This window comes from Dendrobium catenatum, unplaced genomic scaffold (assembly GCF_001605985.2).
Source record: "Dendrobium catenatum unplaced genomic scaffold, ASM160598v2 fragScaff_scaffold_862, whole genome shotgun sequence".
NCBI classification, from domain to species: Eukaryota; Viridiplantae; Streptophyta; class Magnoliopsida; order Asparagales; family Orchidaceae; genus Dendrobium; species Dendrobium catenatum.
The window spans coordinates 385880-402164 of NW_021319324.1; the positions used below are offsets into that span (position 1 = coordinate 385880).

General features: G+C 34.9%; 1 protein-coding gene across 2 annotated transcripts in view; it reads left to right on the forward strand.

Annotated features, from left to right (window-relative positions):
* The window catches only part of LOC110105903 (structural maintenance of chromosomes protein 3), a 92628-nt gene that overhangs the window by 13663 nt on the left and 62680 nt on the right, over positions 1–16285 (forward strand). For both annotated transcript variants that reach the window (XM_020835587.2, XM_028697070.1), the window contains exons 11-17: positions 276–521; positions 600–721; positions 822–966; positions 6903–7075; positions 7152–7251; positions 14994–15130; positions 15278–15479. In XM_020835587.2, coding sequence (XP_020691246.1) covers positions 276–521; positions 600–721; positions 822–966; positions 6903–7075; positions 7152–7251; positions 14994–15130; positions 15278–15479 — 1125 coding nt within the window. The remainder of the gene's footprint in view (positions 1–275; positions 522–599; positions 722–821; positions 967–6902; positions 7076–7151; positions 7252–14993; positions 15131–15277; positions 15480–16285) is intronic.

The following is a 16285-nucleotide window of genomic DNA, read 5'->3' on the forward strand; positions in this document are numbered from 1 at the left end:
AGACTTCTTTTTATAAAGGGGTTAGCTTACTCTTATTGCAACATATTGCTTTTTGACAAAAGAGGCAGTCTTGGCGTTTCTCTGACATTTTCATTGTTCAGCAAGTTTATTAACCATATCAATTTGCTTATGTACTCTAGATTTACTAAGGTTATTGTGGAATGTCTTCTTATTATCATTAGTTCGTGTACTGTTTCCTTTACTTATGAATGCATATACTATATTCTAGTTGATCTTTATATTTTGTTGGAATCAATGCATCCTTCCTTTTGCAGATAGAAGATGCACGAAATACCGTTTCGGAGAAGTCAGCTAATATGCACAATAAAATTCTAAAGAACCATGATAGGGTGAAGGAGTTAGACAAGGACTTCAAAACTTTTTCAAAAGCTATTCAAGGTCTCAACAAAGATAAAGAGGTGATAGAGAAAAGGCGCACTGAGGCATTAAAGATCCGTACTCAGCTTGAGCTTGATTTGAAGGACATTGAAGAGAGAATTTCTGGGGACATTCGAGCGAAGGTTTGTTTGGCGTGGCACTCAAGTGCCTTATAGATTCCAATATTGCCGGTTTTTTACTTAGTTACCATTTGTTGACAGGATGATGCTGCAAGACAGCTTAAGGGCCTGCGAAAAGAAATTCAGGATTCTAGAAATGAACTTAATACAATTAGGCCGTTACATAATGAGAAAGTTGCAGAGGAGGAGGGCTTCATAAAAGGGTAATTTTCATTTAAGCTTGGTTAGTCAATTTAGCCTTTGCCTTCACTTCAGATTTGTCTGTTGGCAATCAACTGATCATCCTTTCTTTTTATGCTTCAGCATAATGGAGTGTGAGAAACAGCTTAGTATATTATACCAAAAACAAGGGCGTGCTACACAGTTTGCTAGTAAAGCTGCTCGAGATAAATGGCTCCAAAGAGAAATTGATGATCTGCAACGTCCTCTCTCATCTCATTTGGGGCAGGTGATTGCTTCCATTCTGCTATATTGCTTAATTAATTGTTAATTATACATAGCTCATTTATTATTTCCATGAAGAAACGGCTTGGTGCAGTAGTGAAGATTTACACTAGTTTCTAGGTGAGTTTGGGCTGTTGATACAGTCATTTTTGGATTGCAGAGTAGAGGAATGAATATTGAAATGCCTCAGACTTCAGTAACTGGCGAGTGCATATGAAAAGTGTAACTGGCGACTGCGCATGAAAATTGCACTGCATTTGCACTTATGTTGGCACTTGCAAGCATTGCTTAGAAAATATATACAGGCTATTATATGCCTTTTGCAGTCTTTATGTTTATTTCTGGCCTTCCTACTAAATTTTGTGAGCATAATTAATTAATTATTGAGATAACTTTTAATGGTATGCCAAACATTTGTAAATAAATTTGGCTTCTTAAGGACTGAACATGGGACTTTTTCCAATTATACATCCATCTTGTGTAGTACATAATAATTTATAACAGTTATAGCAGTTTGTATCCATAGATTCACAAGAAAACATAAAATGGTCTAAACAATTGTATCGAGTCCCTTTGTTACAAACATTCATCTTAGAAGGCCTTCATGCCTTAAATACACATTATCGATCAAGACTTTACAATTACATAATTTCTGCTATTATCTAAATTGAGGATCTATTACAAAATCTCACTTGTTTTCGTATAGTTTGTTTACTCATCAGTTGTGCTTTCTTACACTTCATGGGGAATTCATAGCTCAAAATATAAACATGTTTTTCATTTATAACATCACCACAGCATATTGATTGGATATTCTGTAAGGCTTAGGCAATGAATGTGTACGGATCGGTAAGCATAGGAAATTCTGTCCATGCATTTTCATTGTCAGCATAGTATAATAGTTGAGTAGGCTGAAAATTTAACATGATGAAATATGCAGACTTGATATTTGCATATACGGCAATTTAACTGGTAAAGATAGGCATGACTTGTGAATAAGCGCTCTGGCATTTCTTAACTTTGTGTTCAATGCGATACCTTTCATTATTTCATTTACTTGACAGCATTTCATTTAAAGAGGAATAAATGAATAATCATAAAAAAATTAACAATCGAATTGTGAGTGCAAAATTGTTTGGCATGTTGGTAACCCTTGTAGCTCACGAATCTCCAGGTAGGTATATGGGTCCGCAAAGTATCCTACCAGGTAGGTATATGGGTCCACAAAGTATCATGCTCACACACTCACTTCCCACCAATTTGGAGTGGTGCTTGCACCCGCCAGAGAAGGAATTTGTCCCTACCATGCACAAAGCTATCGGGAGTTGATGCCATCACATTGATGGGTTGCTATCCTCATAAAGAATTGCATGCTAGTGCTAGTATTGCCTTCCAGGCCAATTACACATGAAGTCAAACATCCACGCAATACAATTTATCTACACATGCATTGGAACACATTGTATTAAATAGTGAATGTTTATTCCTCATTTAGCATGTTCAATCTCCCAAAAATAAGAACATCATTGTCTAGATAAATAACAACAATATTAAGCATAATTATGCACATATTTGTTAATAATGAATAGTGCATCACAATGCAAATATCCCGTAGAGTCACAGTACAATGCGACATGTGCTATTTCAAGAATGGCTTGAAATACTAAAAAAATATGAATAATTTTTTATCCAGAAAGATACTATTTAATGTCAATATATAAACCAAGTCCCATGCAAATTTAGTACTATTATCTAAATTTTATAGTAGTATCATAAGAGTTCTTGCCATTGCATGATTCTAGTGAAGGCCAACGAGTTGTTGGAATAAGGAGGTGAAGAAACAAGAGTAGGAAATATTTTCAATCAACATGAGTTGGACATGAGTAAGTATCTTTTGTTGATCTAAATAAATGAATTGAAACCATTCAAATCCTATATCAAAAATATTTTATCCATGATTTAAACTTTAGAAGTCATCTTTCATACAAACTCTTTTTTCATGCATTTAAGAGTTTAACATTACTGAAAATTGAAAAACTTACAATAAAACTCATATCTGCAAGTTTGAGCGTGAAGCATGACCGTGTAAGAATAAGAAGTCATTTCAGTCGGAGTTAAATTTTGAGGAGATTGATGAGTGTTTGGATGATAAGAAAAAAAAATTAGTGAACATGATTAGAGTATTTTATCCACAAACCACGATTAAAATATGACCCATGTAAGAAGAGAAAAGTCATTTCAGTCAGTCAGAAAGTATTAAGGAGATTAATGAATGTTTAGGTGACTAAGAAACAAAAATCCAAGGAAAATTTCTAGACTATCATATCCACAATCCATAGAGTAAAATAAGATCATGTTAAAAGAGGCAAGTATTTGACTTAGAGGGAAAGTTTTGTGAGACTAATGAATATTTAGATGGCTTATTAAAAAAATAAAAAAATTAAATGCAAGGGACATGGCTTGCATATTAGGGAAGTATTACGTAGAAATGAATATTTACCTTTTTTAATGAGACAAAAAAACGAGAAAAAATATATAATAAGCTAAATGTAAGGGTAGAGATGTCCCTAATTAGTGCATCAACAATGAGATATAGCCTTACTCTTATAAAAAAAAAATACAAAGTAGCCACATAGCGATTCTAGAAGCTCGGTCAAGAAGATTATCATGCACCATTTGAGCATGCCAGGTAAAATCTTGCATTTGCAGGGGGAATAAAAATTGCTACTTCTTGCAAATATTCAATTTTACTAATCAGAGGTTAAAATGGGCACGTTTTCCTAAGAATTGAGCTTAGCAAAGAAATAGAAGCATGCTATGTCGAACCTCCAAATTTTTTTAATTATAACTAATTTAAACAAATCAATACACATAATAAAAGATAATGAGGTTGAAAAATAAACAGTGCATATCATTTGCGTTATAGTGCACCTATGGCTTGCACATAGTGCACATTATTTTGTTTTGTTGTGCCGTCAAATGGTGTAGTGCAAGAGGCATTGTGCTATGCCATTGCATGTATGATTACAAATCCGAGTCTAAGGATTATGTACCATAATATTGCATAAATAAATCATAGTAAATGTTGATATCTAATTATTAACATGCTTAGTAAACTTCACAATAGTAATAACATTACATTCTATGGAGTTATATCAAGAGTAAAGCATTATTAATCTTTTTTTTTTTTCCTTAATAAAAATAGGCTCCTTAATTCAATTTAGTTTTTACCCCTCAAACCCTTGCAAAACTTGTAATGATGTAAATTTGACCTTAATATATCCTTATAATTTAGACATAGGGCTACACAAGGTGTTTGTGCAAAACTAAACCACTAGATTTTCTTTCTATCATGATACAAATTAACTAGCAACTTAGTTATTAAATTAATTACTCTTAAGGATTATATTTATTTATTTTTCCAGCCATGCATATCTTTACCAATATTAATACATGTATGTGACATCTTGGTGGGTGAATTCTTTAAGCCTTTACCACATACATATGCCAATAAACAATCATACACTTGTCTCTATATTTATATGCATGTGGATTGCATAATTGGTTTAGGAATGATATTCATTAGGACTACATGCTAACGGGGATTCTCTCACCATTTTATTTCATCATATAAGTCATATTCCTCATTTCGTTCTCATGTTATATTGATGTTGTTTATGGATTTAGTTTTATAATCACACCTAATTTTAATTAGATGATCATATTTTGGAGTTTTGATAATCTTGCATTTTTACATACGAACAAGCCCTGAAATTCATTACCTAATTCTTTTAATTTGCAATAAAACAGGGACTAGCACATAATAACTTTTCATTTCCTAATCTAATAGACCGGTTCAGCGGCTTGGGTATACAGGAGGCGGACAAGTGCCGCCTCCTTTGAGCTGGCCGCCCACATGGGTGGGCCCCATTTGGCTTAGGGTTTTCAAAAAATTTTTTTTTTTTTTGGGGGGGGGGGGGGGGGGGTGGTTGGGCTTTGGAGGGAGTTTTGATGAGTACAATTTTGTATTAATGAGAATGAGGGGGGCTAGGGTTATTTTTATGCTTGAATATTGTTTTCTCTGGAGTTCTTGGGTGTTTGGCTCTAGATTGCTTGTCTAGAAATTTGGGAGAGAATGATCCTCCTCTCGAATTGAGGATCACTTGTATCTTGCTTTGTCTTTGTTTGGCTTGATTCTATTATTGCAATCCATTGTTTGGGGGTTGTTTTCCACCCAGATTTTGCATTATTCTCGCTGTTTTCACCAATTAGTGATAGGTTGGCTTGCAAACTCAAATATTTCCCTTAGGGTTACTTGCGAACTCAAGTATTTCCTATCATAATCTAATTAACACACTTTCACAAGAAATTGAGTAAAATGAAATTAAGGAAATGATTAGATTTTACCATTTCAAGCACCGTAGTTAATTCTCATATCAATTTAGTCCTGACTGGCACCCCTTGCATAGCTTTAACCCTTATCTTTATGCATTTTATAATTTCTAAGCTCATTATGGGTTTGATAATTTATTTAAATTTCTCTAAGAAGCAAAGTTGAAGATCCTCTTCTAGCAGCTTCCTTCATGTCATAAGCTTTTCCAGTCATTAAGTCCTTTGTCCTCATCTCTCCATCTTTTTCGATTCTTTCACAGCCCCCATACTGTTGCTTCTTTCTGCACTTGTTGTCTTGCAATTGCATTCCCCATTTCTCTTCTCCTTGCCTCTCTTCTCTTGATTGCAGTCTTTCTCCCATCATGCTCTATTTCTCTTTGTTATTGCTGTGTTTTCTCTGCACTATTTAATTGAAACCTTAGTAATCCTGTTCGGGATTAAAACCCTATTCAACCATCTCTAATGTTAATGTGCTGGGTTGTGTCATATCAACGGGTCTATCCTTGCCTCAAGCTAATACCCAAAATTCACCATCCAATTTAGTTGCATTTCTTCATTTAGTGGGCTATAGGATGAAGCTGCACAACTAATTAATAGATTCTATATAGGTTGTCCACTCATTCAGATAGACTTATGCCTACACACATGTAACTAATATAATTGTATAAAATTCATAAAAAATTATAAAGTGTATATTATTTATGATTTATCCAAATATTGATTTCATTTAATTATGATGACCCTTAATTAGCAATTAATTATACCTAGTTAAATTAATGATCTTTTGGTCATTATGTAACCAGTTTGGCCTATGAAATCAAGTATAACTTATCTCATTTTATTTCTATTTTCTTTTTATATCCACCACAGGTCTTTTCACAATTAATATTTATCTTTATCTTAATTGTTTTATTCACCAATTTTGCTATCTTTTTTTTTAGAAGTCTCAAATTTAATGTCGTTAATCTAATTTTTATTTTAGATCTAGTTCACCATTGCCAATGTTTTACCACAATTTTATTTAAAATTGTAAATCACAATATGCTAAGTTTTGGTATATCACTTTAAGGGCATTTGTCCTAGTAATGTCTTGCTAGCTGCTTATAAGAATCAGGTTAAGTCTGTGCTTCTCTTACAGGGAACTCCATAGCCCTAGAAAAATTGAAATTCAGATTCATTTTATGAATTTTGGCATAAGTTTTATGATTAATTATTGACCTAACCTTTATCATCTAGGCTAGGGATTTGCGGTGGTTTTGTCTAATAGATGCATAACTTTTTTTATTGCAGTCTCACTCTTTGGAAATACCTTGGTTTTTTGTGTAAAGTTGAGTGGATTTGGTTTGTGAAATTGAAAAGTTTTTTGTAAATTTAAAGTTGTTCAAGAGCTTAAACATTTTTTTTAGTTTGATGAATTCGTCGTCTTTCTTTCAGTATTCTTTATCTCATGTTTAACTTTCTATTTACCATGCATGTATGGTAAAATGGATCACGAAGATTACTTGAATCCTTTGCTCAATGATGGTTGGTCTTTTTTTTTTTTTCCAGGAGAAGAAAATTCAAGAAGAAATCCAACAGCTTAAAGATGAAGAGAACAAGATGGATTTCTATATTGAGGAACAAAGAGCTGAATCAAAAAGGCTGGAATTGGCCATTTCAAAGATACAAGAGGAGTTTAATAGGTTGAGGATACAAAGGGATGAACTTCAAGATAAACGAAAGTATGGTCTTGTCTTTTACATGTGTTATTTTTGCAAATCATCTTACAAATCCTGAGCAAGTTTAATGCCTTATCAGGTCATTATGGAAAACAGAAGGAGAACTTTCTGCTGAAATTGATAAGCTTAGGTCAGATCTTGTGAAGGCCAAGAAGAGTTTGGACCATGCTACTCCTGGTGTGAGTTTCAATTCTTTTCAACATGCTTCTACATAAATCATTCAAAATCTCAATTTTTATTTTAGTCAGTGCTATTTTTTTTTTTTGCTTTGACGTATCCATGATTTTAGCCATATTGTTTGTTCTATGCATTCTCTGATAGTCTCTGCTCCAATTTGATCAGTTGAAAATTGTGCTTTCAGGTTTATACGTTTTAATTTGAGAATATTGGTTTATACACATTTTTTCCTGTTTATGTTTGGGTATACTGGTTTGCACTGCTGCAATGGTGAAATCTAGGCGATATTAAGTTCGGTTTCTTCTTTATTCTCACTGATTGTTTGATTCGAAGTAGTGTCTTTCATGGTTCCTAGAAGATCGAACTGTCAGGTGAACTGTCATCCTTTATCAACTAACCTGTGTGGTTAAATGAGCACGATTTCTAAATTAAGAGTACGCTGCTTCAACAATCTTAAATTGAACTTGTAAAAGGAATGTAGAGAGTGCCGGTTTGTTGTAGCCAATAGTATCTTCGTTTCTTGGAGACGCAAGTTACTGCAACAAGAGTTGCAGCTTTGACAAAAGTCAATGGAAAAATCTAGGTTGGATTTTAATCTAGTAGTTTTCTACCCCTTTTATCATTAGGCTGTTAGTTGTCCACTTGTATAAGCTTGCAGAGTTTAAGGTTATATTTTTGAATAGAGTTAATTGGATCAAATTAGATAGATTGGGTTTTAGTGAAGTTATACTTGGTTAGGCTTGAAAGGTGCATGAATTGGATGGTGTTTAAGAATCATAATTGAAGTTGAAGTGATGCATAAAGCCTCGTGTATCTATTATAATCAATTAATGTTTATGTTCCTGACTTTACTAGTTCGATTATGCTTGATTTGTTGAAAAATCTAGCAACGTGTGATTTGGATCTAAAATTGGGGTGTGCAAAAAACTCATGGAACTGATAGGAAGATGCTAGTATAAAATGATTATTTAATAGAGGATTAGGAGCTTTTTTGATCTAATCAGGAGGCAATGACTATTTTAAATCAATTAATGTTAATTATTCAATAGAGGAGGGAGGGAGGGAGGCTGTATTATATCTATTGTTCACTCTTGGGGGGGGGGAGATTGCACTGTATCTATTGTTTAGTTATGAATTCAATAGGCTTTATATTTAGGAGATTAGCAAGTTTGCAATGCGGCTTTATTATGGGAGGGAGGGAGGAGACTGCACTATATCTATTGTTTACTTATGAATTTAATAGGCTTTATATTTAGGAGGGGAGCAACTTTGCAATGTGGCTTTATTATTGGAGTTCATGCTTTGTTTGTAGAGTAGACACTCTTGAGGAAGATAACTTATTTGGACTTGATGGGTAGTTGCAGTAACATCTAATGGGCTCTCCTCCAAGCACTTGACCAAGTTTGATGTACCCATATGCATTTGAGTCCAAGCCTAAATTGAGTCAAGGAGATGGATAAATTGTTTTAAGGGGTTTGAGTTTGACCAAGGCTCAACTTGAATTTTTTATTGCGTTATGAACTTAAATCACACTCATGTAGTCAAATTAGAAATTTAATAATGGTTCCTCAATTTTCACATTAGAGTTTGATTTATTTTGACCAAACCATCTTGTTTTATTCAAGAATTTTAGCTTACATTAGTGAAATCAATAGAGGCAATTAACCAAATCAAGAGTTTATTTGAGATATGAAAATCGATTGACCTGATCAAAGAGTTGGTAGGCTAATTGATTAGGTAGTGAGTGTGCGCTAGGTCAATTGAGTTAGTTGATAAATCAGTTGGCTAGGAGGCATGGTCAAAGCCATAATATCAATATAGGTATTAATTAGATTGACCAAATCAACCCGAACTGGATTGGGGTTACTTTGGGGTTGTTGGCATACCTAGGGTTTGACTAGTAACTCTAGACTCAGAATGGTTGAACATGTCAACTCAGACTATTCTACCTTCATTGATGCCATATGATATTAGCTTGGTGGCCTGACTAAGATTGTGTCGAGTCAAGTAGGCTACAAGCACGGGGGTTTGTCCATTAGTCTAGGAATGTTCTGGTTCTCGCACAAGCATACTTAATCAGGGGCTATGATCAATTAGGCTTAACCATAAATTGGCTATGGGTCGATATTCCTTCAAGTCTTTGTAGAGGTCAATGTGTGTGGTGTATGACTACAACTTGTCATATTTGTTGTCTTGATTGATTGTCTTTTGTGATTTTTGTCACATAAGCTATGAAACCATGGTGTTTAGGTTTTTATAGACTGGACTGGATTTTTGTCATTGAGCTTAATCTGTATATAGTTTCGAAATCTTGGAAAATATTAGGGTTTTTAATGGTCCAAATCTTTTCTAGAAAGGGTTCAGGTGACCCCTAAATTTTAGTCATGGCTAAAGGTTTTAAGTAACCCATAATTTTAATCGTGGCTAATAGGACTTTCTTTGTGCCTTGCTAAATAATTTCTGAGCACTATAAGTCAATCAAGTAACGCATTTGTGTCATCCGGATTATCGAAATAAGCTGCATCCCACTTGATCCTATGGGATGAATCATTAGGGTTATCATTGTATTTGTGAAGAGGGCTTTTTGGATGGCGTCAGGTGTGGGTGTTAAAATGATAGTCATACTTATTTATCAAGTAAAGCGGGTAAGTGCCCTGACTAAATGGTTAAGATACACTGTATATTCTTCTGGTGGGCAATGTGTGATAGAAATGTGGGTCTGAGGGATAGTGATGTGGTCGAGTGGGAGGATAGTGCTGTTGTGAACATCATATAATTTTTTGACGTTCTTTGTTTCACAATTTTGTTATTTTAGCTTTTAGAGGTGGCCTTAAAACAGAAAGTGGCATCAAATTGTTTTTCAAAATAGTCAATTTTCTTGATTTACAAAAGGTTACTTTCTCGCTAAAATAACGATCATCAAGAGTTTCAGCAATACTGTCTAATGCGGAAATTCAGCAATGAATAGCAAGCGTAATAATACAGCAAACATCAATAGTTCAAGAGCATGCATAATCTTGGCTTTTAAGCTTAATGCAGCAAAGCTAAACAGTCTTCAGAATTGAAAAACACAAAAGTAAAGGTAAATGGTTAACATTTTACTCAAGAAAGGACAAATTAAATTGATATAAATTATATTCAAGTTGGTATCAGTTTGAGTAAAGTTAGTGAAGCATAAAAACTTTGAGGTGGAGGGCTGTAAGTTTAGTGGAATGTTGCCGTTGATGATGAATGGGGACCAATGATAAGAGGTCTAACTAGGGACTGAATGACTGCCTAATTCGAATTGCCTCAGAAATTAACAAGACCAAAGCTACTTCAGAGGTATAATCACCCAAAAGCAAAACATCGAACCAATGCCACCTCAAGTGATATGGATGATAGTGCCACAACGACGGGATCTTTGCGCCATCAAGAACTCTTGATTGTTATGGCTTGATGTAACCAACTGGAAAGACAGTTTGTTTGGCAATACGAGTGGGAATATCCAAAGGCTTTTGCTTTTGTAATGCAGATGATCAAGCTTTGATCAAGAAGAAGCCTGCAAACCACTGATGAAGGCATATAGAGCAAATTCCGCAAACATGTACACAGAGTGACAAGAATATCAAGCTAAGGACAGTAAGCATAAATAATTCCAGCAAAACTTCTAGAGTTGGAATTCAACAATGTACATCGAGCTTAATATAACAAACATCAAGATTACAAGTGCATGTTGAATCTGAATATTCAAGCTTAATGCAGCAAGCATAAGCACGGAAAGAAAAAAAAAAAGCATGAGGCACCAACTGAGCATGTTCACTACAAACATCTTATGCTAGCTTGTAAGAATGCTATCGGATTAAGGAAAACAAATTGAGCAGATGCACGTCTCGCGCAACTAGTTGATGCAAAGTGAGCAAATTGAGCAGTTTTACGCAAAGCAAATGATATCAGATTCAATAAACAGCCTAGTTGATGAAAAGGGCTGAGAAATGATAATAGTAATTGGTTTGAGCATAAATGGAGTCGTTAAAGCAGTAATCAGACAAATGTAATGAGCAGTTAGCTTTGATACGAAGAGTAAACATAGAAAGCGACCAAATAGTGAGTTTATACAGCCATCAAATTGTGGTGAGAACATTCAACTGAGAGCTATCAAACAGTATGCAGGCATATATGAGGAGTTTTTGCAGTAAGAAGATGTATTTGTGTTGCTAGTTCTTGGACTAGCAGTAAGGAGCAATCAAACATTTAGAAGTTATGAAATAGTCAAGCATTATAAGAGGTATATCGTATGCTGGAAAACCAGCGCTCATGTTGTGAGCAAGCATGATTGGCAGGAATTAGCTGTTATTAGGAAGAAGAGAAGGGGAATATGCTGCTTTGATTCGTTTGGAGCTGCTGATACCAATTGAAATAACTTCATCTCCATATTTTATATTCCGACATATGCTGATGTTTTGAGTGTGGATGAATAGGGGTGAAAACGAGTTGAGTAAAGCTCGAGCCAGACCTAAATCAAGCTCGAGTCCCAAGCCAAACCCCGAGTATGAACTCAAGCTCGATCTCGAGTTGAACTCAGAAAGTGAGCTCAAGCTCGGCTCGTGCCACTGTAACGAGCTCGTCGAGCAGCTCGATTTCGTATCCGCTTACTCCTTGCATCCCGCGTTCGAGCGATTACACCTTGCGTCCAACATATGAGCCTGACCTCGCCCGACCTCAAATTCTACCTGTGTCTGAGCTTCGAGCCCGATCGTGTCCGAGCTCCGATTCCGTCTGCGTCCCTCATCCGAGCCCGCCCTGTGATCCCGCCTTCTCATCCCTGCGATTTTGCGTCTAAGCCCGCTTGTTGCCCCCCGTGATTTCCCATTCGAGCGCGCTCGCGAGTAATCAAGTCGAGCATTAGCTGGCTCAAAATCGAGCTCGATAAGCCAACGAGATCAAAATTCTGCTCGAGCTCGAGCTTGAAACTCAATAATCTCGACTCGCAAGCTCATTAACTAGTTGAGCTTGAGCTGGCTCATGAGTCGGCTTGGCTCACTTGCACTAGAAATTATTCTGTGCAGTCACCAGACGGTGTCCAGAGGTGAATCAGGATGTGTCACGTCATTTTTTTTTGCTGTGTATCGATGTTGTGTATCGCTGAGCACTGTGTGATGTAGCGTTTCCTGATTTGCCTTTGGACTGTCCGGTGACCGCACAGAATAATTTCTCGGAACCCCCTATGGATGAGCGTTCAAAGTGGTGGTCGATTGGAGCTTGGATTGGGCTATTTGAGAGCTTGTTAAGGGGGTAATGACCTGATATTTGGAAGAAGATAAGGGGAGTTTAAAGATTTGGGGGGGGGGGGGGGGGCGGCTAAGGAAGTTGAATCATAGGAAGAGGAGAGGGAGCCATTTGAATTTAATTGATAGAAGGTGTTTGATATTCAAATATCCTTTCATTTCATCATTGAAGAGCTCCATACAATGAGTGGGTTACATAAAAGTGTGTTGGGTTATTTTGACAAGTTTTGTCTAGAAATTTATTTAATTGCCCAATTAGACCACTTTAATGATTGGATGCATAAAAATACGTAATGGATATGATGGGTTGGTTATCTTGCTTTCTTAAACCTCATTCACATAGCATGCCTCACATTTTCTTTTCAATAAGAAATATGAATTCCAAATAATCCTTTACCAAACAAAGCCTTCCATTTAAAGCTCATTTACTTCTATCCTTATGCCATCTTATTAGTATATTCAAAGTTCTTTTTAGTTTGTCCTTCAACTCTATTTTTTTAATAGTGCAAAATATAGAGCATCAATACTTATACGGAAATTGGACTAGGTTTTAGATTTGCCAACATTAACTGTTGGTGAGAAGAAGATAGAATCAGGTTGGTGATGTGAGTTCGTGGGAAGCAGATATGGGTTTGGATGGAGTCGGGGTTTGAGCTGGGCAATGAAGTTAAGATGTGAAGAGCATAATTCGTTGGCTATTGCCAGTCTAGCTTGGGATCTAGACTAATATGGAAGGGGTTCTTGAGATCTGTGAAGATCAGCGTTGGAGTTGAGTTTGGCGGTGTTGATTTAATAGGTCATAGGCTGAGTTTGATGAGATGCGTGACTAATGAGGAAATGAGGTTCAGGCTAAGTATTTTTTTTCTGACTAGGGTGGAGACATATACGTGAAAAGATTGAAGTAGTTCCAGTGGAAAGATAAAATTAGAGAGAGTGGCCTTAGATGGTTTGGTCACATAAAACGGCGGCCTTTCAATGACCCTATTAGGATAATAGATGTATTAGATTTATCTTATGTTAAGAAAGGTAAAAGTAGACTTAAAAGGATTTGGTTAGAAAATATTAGAAATGACTTTTCTTTATTAGATTTAAATGAGAATTTGACCCTTAACAAAACACAATGGAGACAATAGAGAAAAAAGATTCATGTAACCGACCCACGTAGTGGAATAAAGGCTTATTGTTGTTGTTGTGTGGAGACAAGATTTTTTATATGGGTTTGCATGAAGTAGAATTTAGGTTGAATTTGGGATGATCGACGTCAAAATGTGGGAGATGATGTGGATTTGGTGCAATGATATATATATATACTCTAGAAAATGGGGTAATTGAGGAGGAAGAAGAGAGTATCACAACAAATGGAGATTATTCATTTCATTGATTGACACCCTAATATTTCGAAGGTGTATTTATTGCATTACAATGACACAATGATACATTAATGGTCTATTATGCACTGTAATACTTATAGACCTATGAACACTAAGATCTATTATAACCTATTAAGCACCCAAGGCTACACAAGTATTATTAAACCATTATAGATGCTTAACAAAATATCATATTTCTAATATTTGGGCCTATTTTGCCAGTCATATTACATAATTCAGAATTCTCGTGGAATTTTGATGAATGTATTTATCAATCTGAAGGATATTAGGGATTATAAAAAGTCTTATATTTCTTATATTTGGGCCTATTTTGCTGGTCATGTTACAAAATTCAGAATTCTCTTGGAATTTTGATGAATGTATTTAACAATCTGGAAGACATCAGGGATTATAAACATTTCGTTTTTATTCTTTTGAAATGATTTGAGAAGCTAGTAATCTTTTTTATTGTAGAGGTTGGGTCCAAATCGATACATTATGGCTTTTATGATCTCGTTTTAGTTTTTGCTTTTTAATTTAGTCTCCTTCTAATTAGATGAACAAGTATTTTGTGCTGGAATACTTAGTTTTTAGCCTTTCCAGTCTATTACTTTTTCATGGAGTAACAACAATGTCAAGCAAACAGTAAGCAGCTGACATATTTAACTAATTTAATATAAACATTTCGTAATTTCTTTAATCTCTTCACCGCCTATTTCCCTTAACTCTCCAAGGTGTAGTTTTCATTTTTTTTTCATGCTGCTCATCAAAGATAAATTGCTATAATTAGAACCAAATGCTGCTATTTACAGAACGAATGGTATGAGTGGATTCATAAAGCTACAAAATAATTAGGACAAGGCTTAGCTGATGCGTATATATGCTGCTTGTTTTCCCCTATTTCGTACTGGTGAATTTCTGTTTTCAATAAATTCCTTTAGCAGGAGAGCATTGGTATTTAGTCTTACATGTTAGAAATTTTCAATGAATGATTTAATTACCTTCTACATCTCCTTAGAATAAAATCACTTTGCTTTTCGTGATGTTTTTTAGATGTTTGCTCAAAGTAACATTGTATTCTACTTTTTTTTTAAAAAAAAAATATAGGATACAAGAAGGGGACTGAATTCAGTAGACCGATATGTCAATGATCACAATATCGAAGGAGTTTTTGGTTCGCTATTAGAGTTAATTGAATGTGATGAGAAATTCTTTACTGCTGTTGAAGTTACTGCTGGAAATAGGTATCCTTTTTTTGGATCTCTCTGATCATTATTTTTTTAGTTAGAAACCGTTCATGTTTATATTTGATAAATTTCTTTGGATTTATGGAACATATTTCGTCAAGTTTCAAAGTTGACTACTTATTTTATTATTTTTGTTATTTCCAGCCTATTCCATGTCGTGGTTGCAACAGATGACATTTCTTCTAGGATTATTAGATACCTTACTTCGGAGAAAGGTGGGAGAGTGACATTTATACCCTTGAACAGAGTGATTGTACAGCGGGTAAACTATCCACAAAGCTCAGATGTGGTGCCTTTGTTAAAGAAACTAAAATTTCGTTCCGACTGTTCTGCAGCATTTCAGCAGGTATGCTTGATTCCTTATATCACAATATACTAAAATTGCCCAAAGTTTTACCATTGTTTGATTTGCCCTCACTAGTATTGTCTTCATCAATACTTAACTTATTACAATTCCTATGTGGTGTTAAAAAAGGGAATCAATTGTGCAGGATTGAGCTAAAACTCGGATTAATTAAAACTGTTGTTTTTTTAACACTAATCATAATTTAATGGTAATCATAAAGTCAACCAACAAAGTTGAATTCATTTAATATTTTGAATGGATGTTAGCTTGTAAGGAGACTACTTAATTAATCCCTTTGTTTTCTTGTCACATGCAATTTGATTATGTCAAGGGAAGAGAGAGTTTGTATCTTATTCATTTTGTTATGTAATTAAAACAATTTGCCAAGGTACAACGAAATAAGCATACTCCCCTAATTATATATAGAGTAGTTTTCTAATAATAATATTTATTATACGAATAACCCCCTTAATCTATAGCATGCATATTAATTCTCTTAGCTTGTTAAATAATTGAAAAAAAAACTGAAGTGGACCCAAAGCCTAGGTAAATATAGCTACTATATGCTCTGTTCAAAACTTGGGTAATGATCTTCTTTGATAGCACCACATTCTGAATAAAATGATAGTTAATCCCAATATATTTTGTCCTTTCATAGAACACGGGATTCCTAGCAATATGGATGATAATGTGATAATGTGATTGTTATATTTTAAGTTGTGTAATAGAAAAGTTAAATTCTTTAATGAGTCTTAACACACATCATTCACATTTAGGGGCTGTTTGGTTGCCTGTAAAGAAAATGC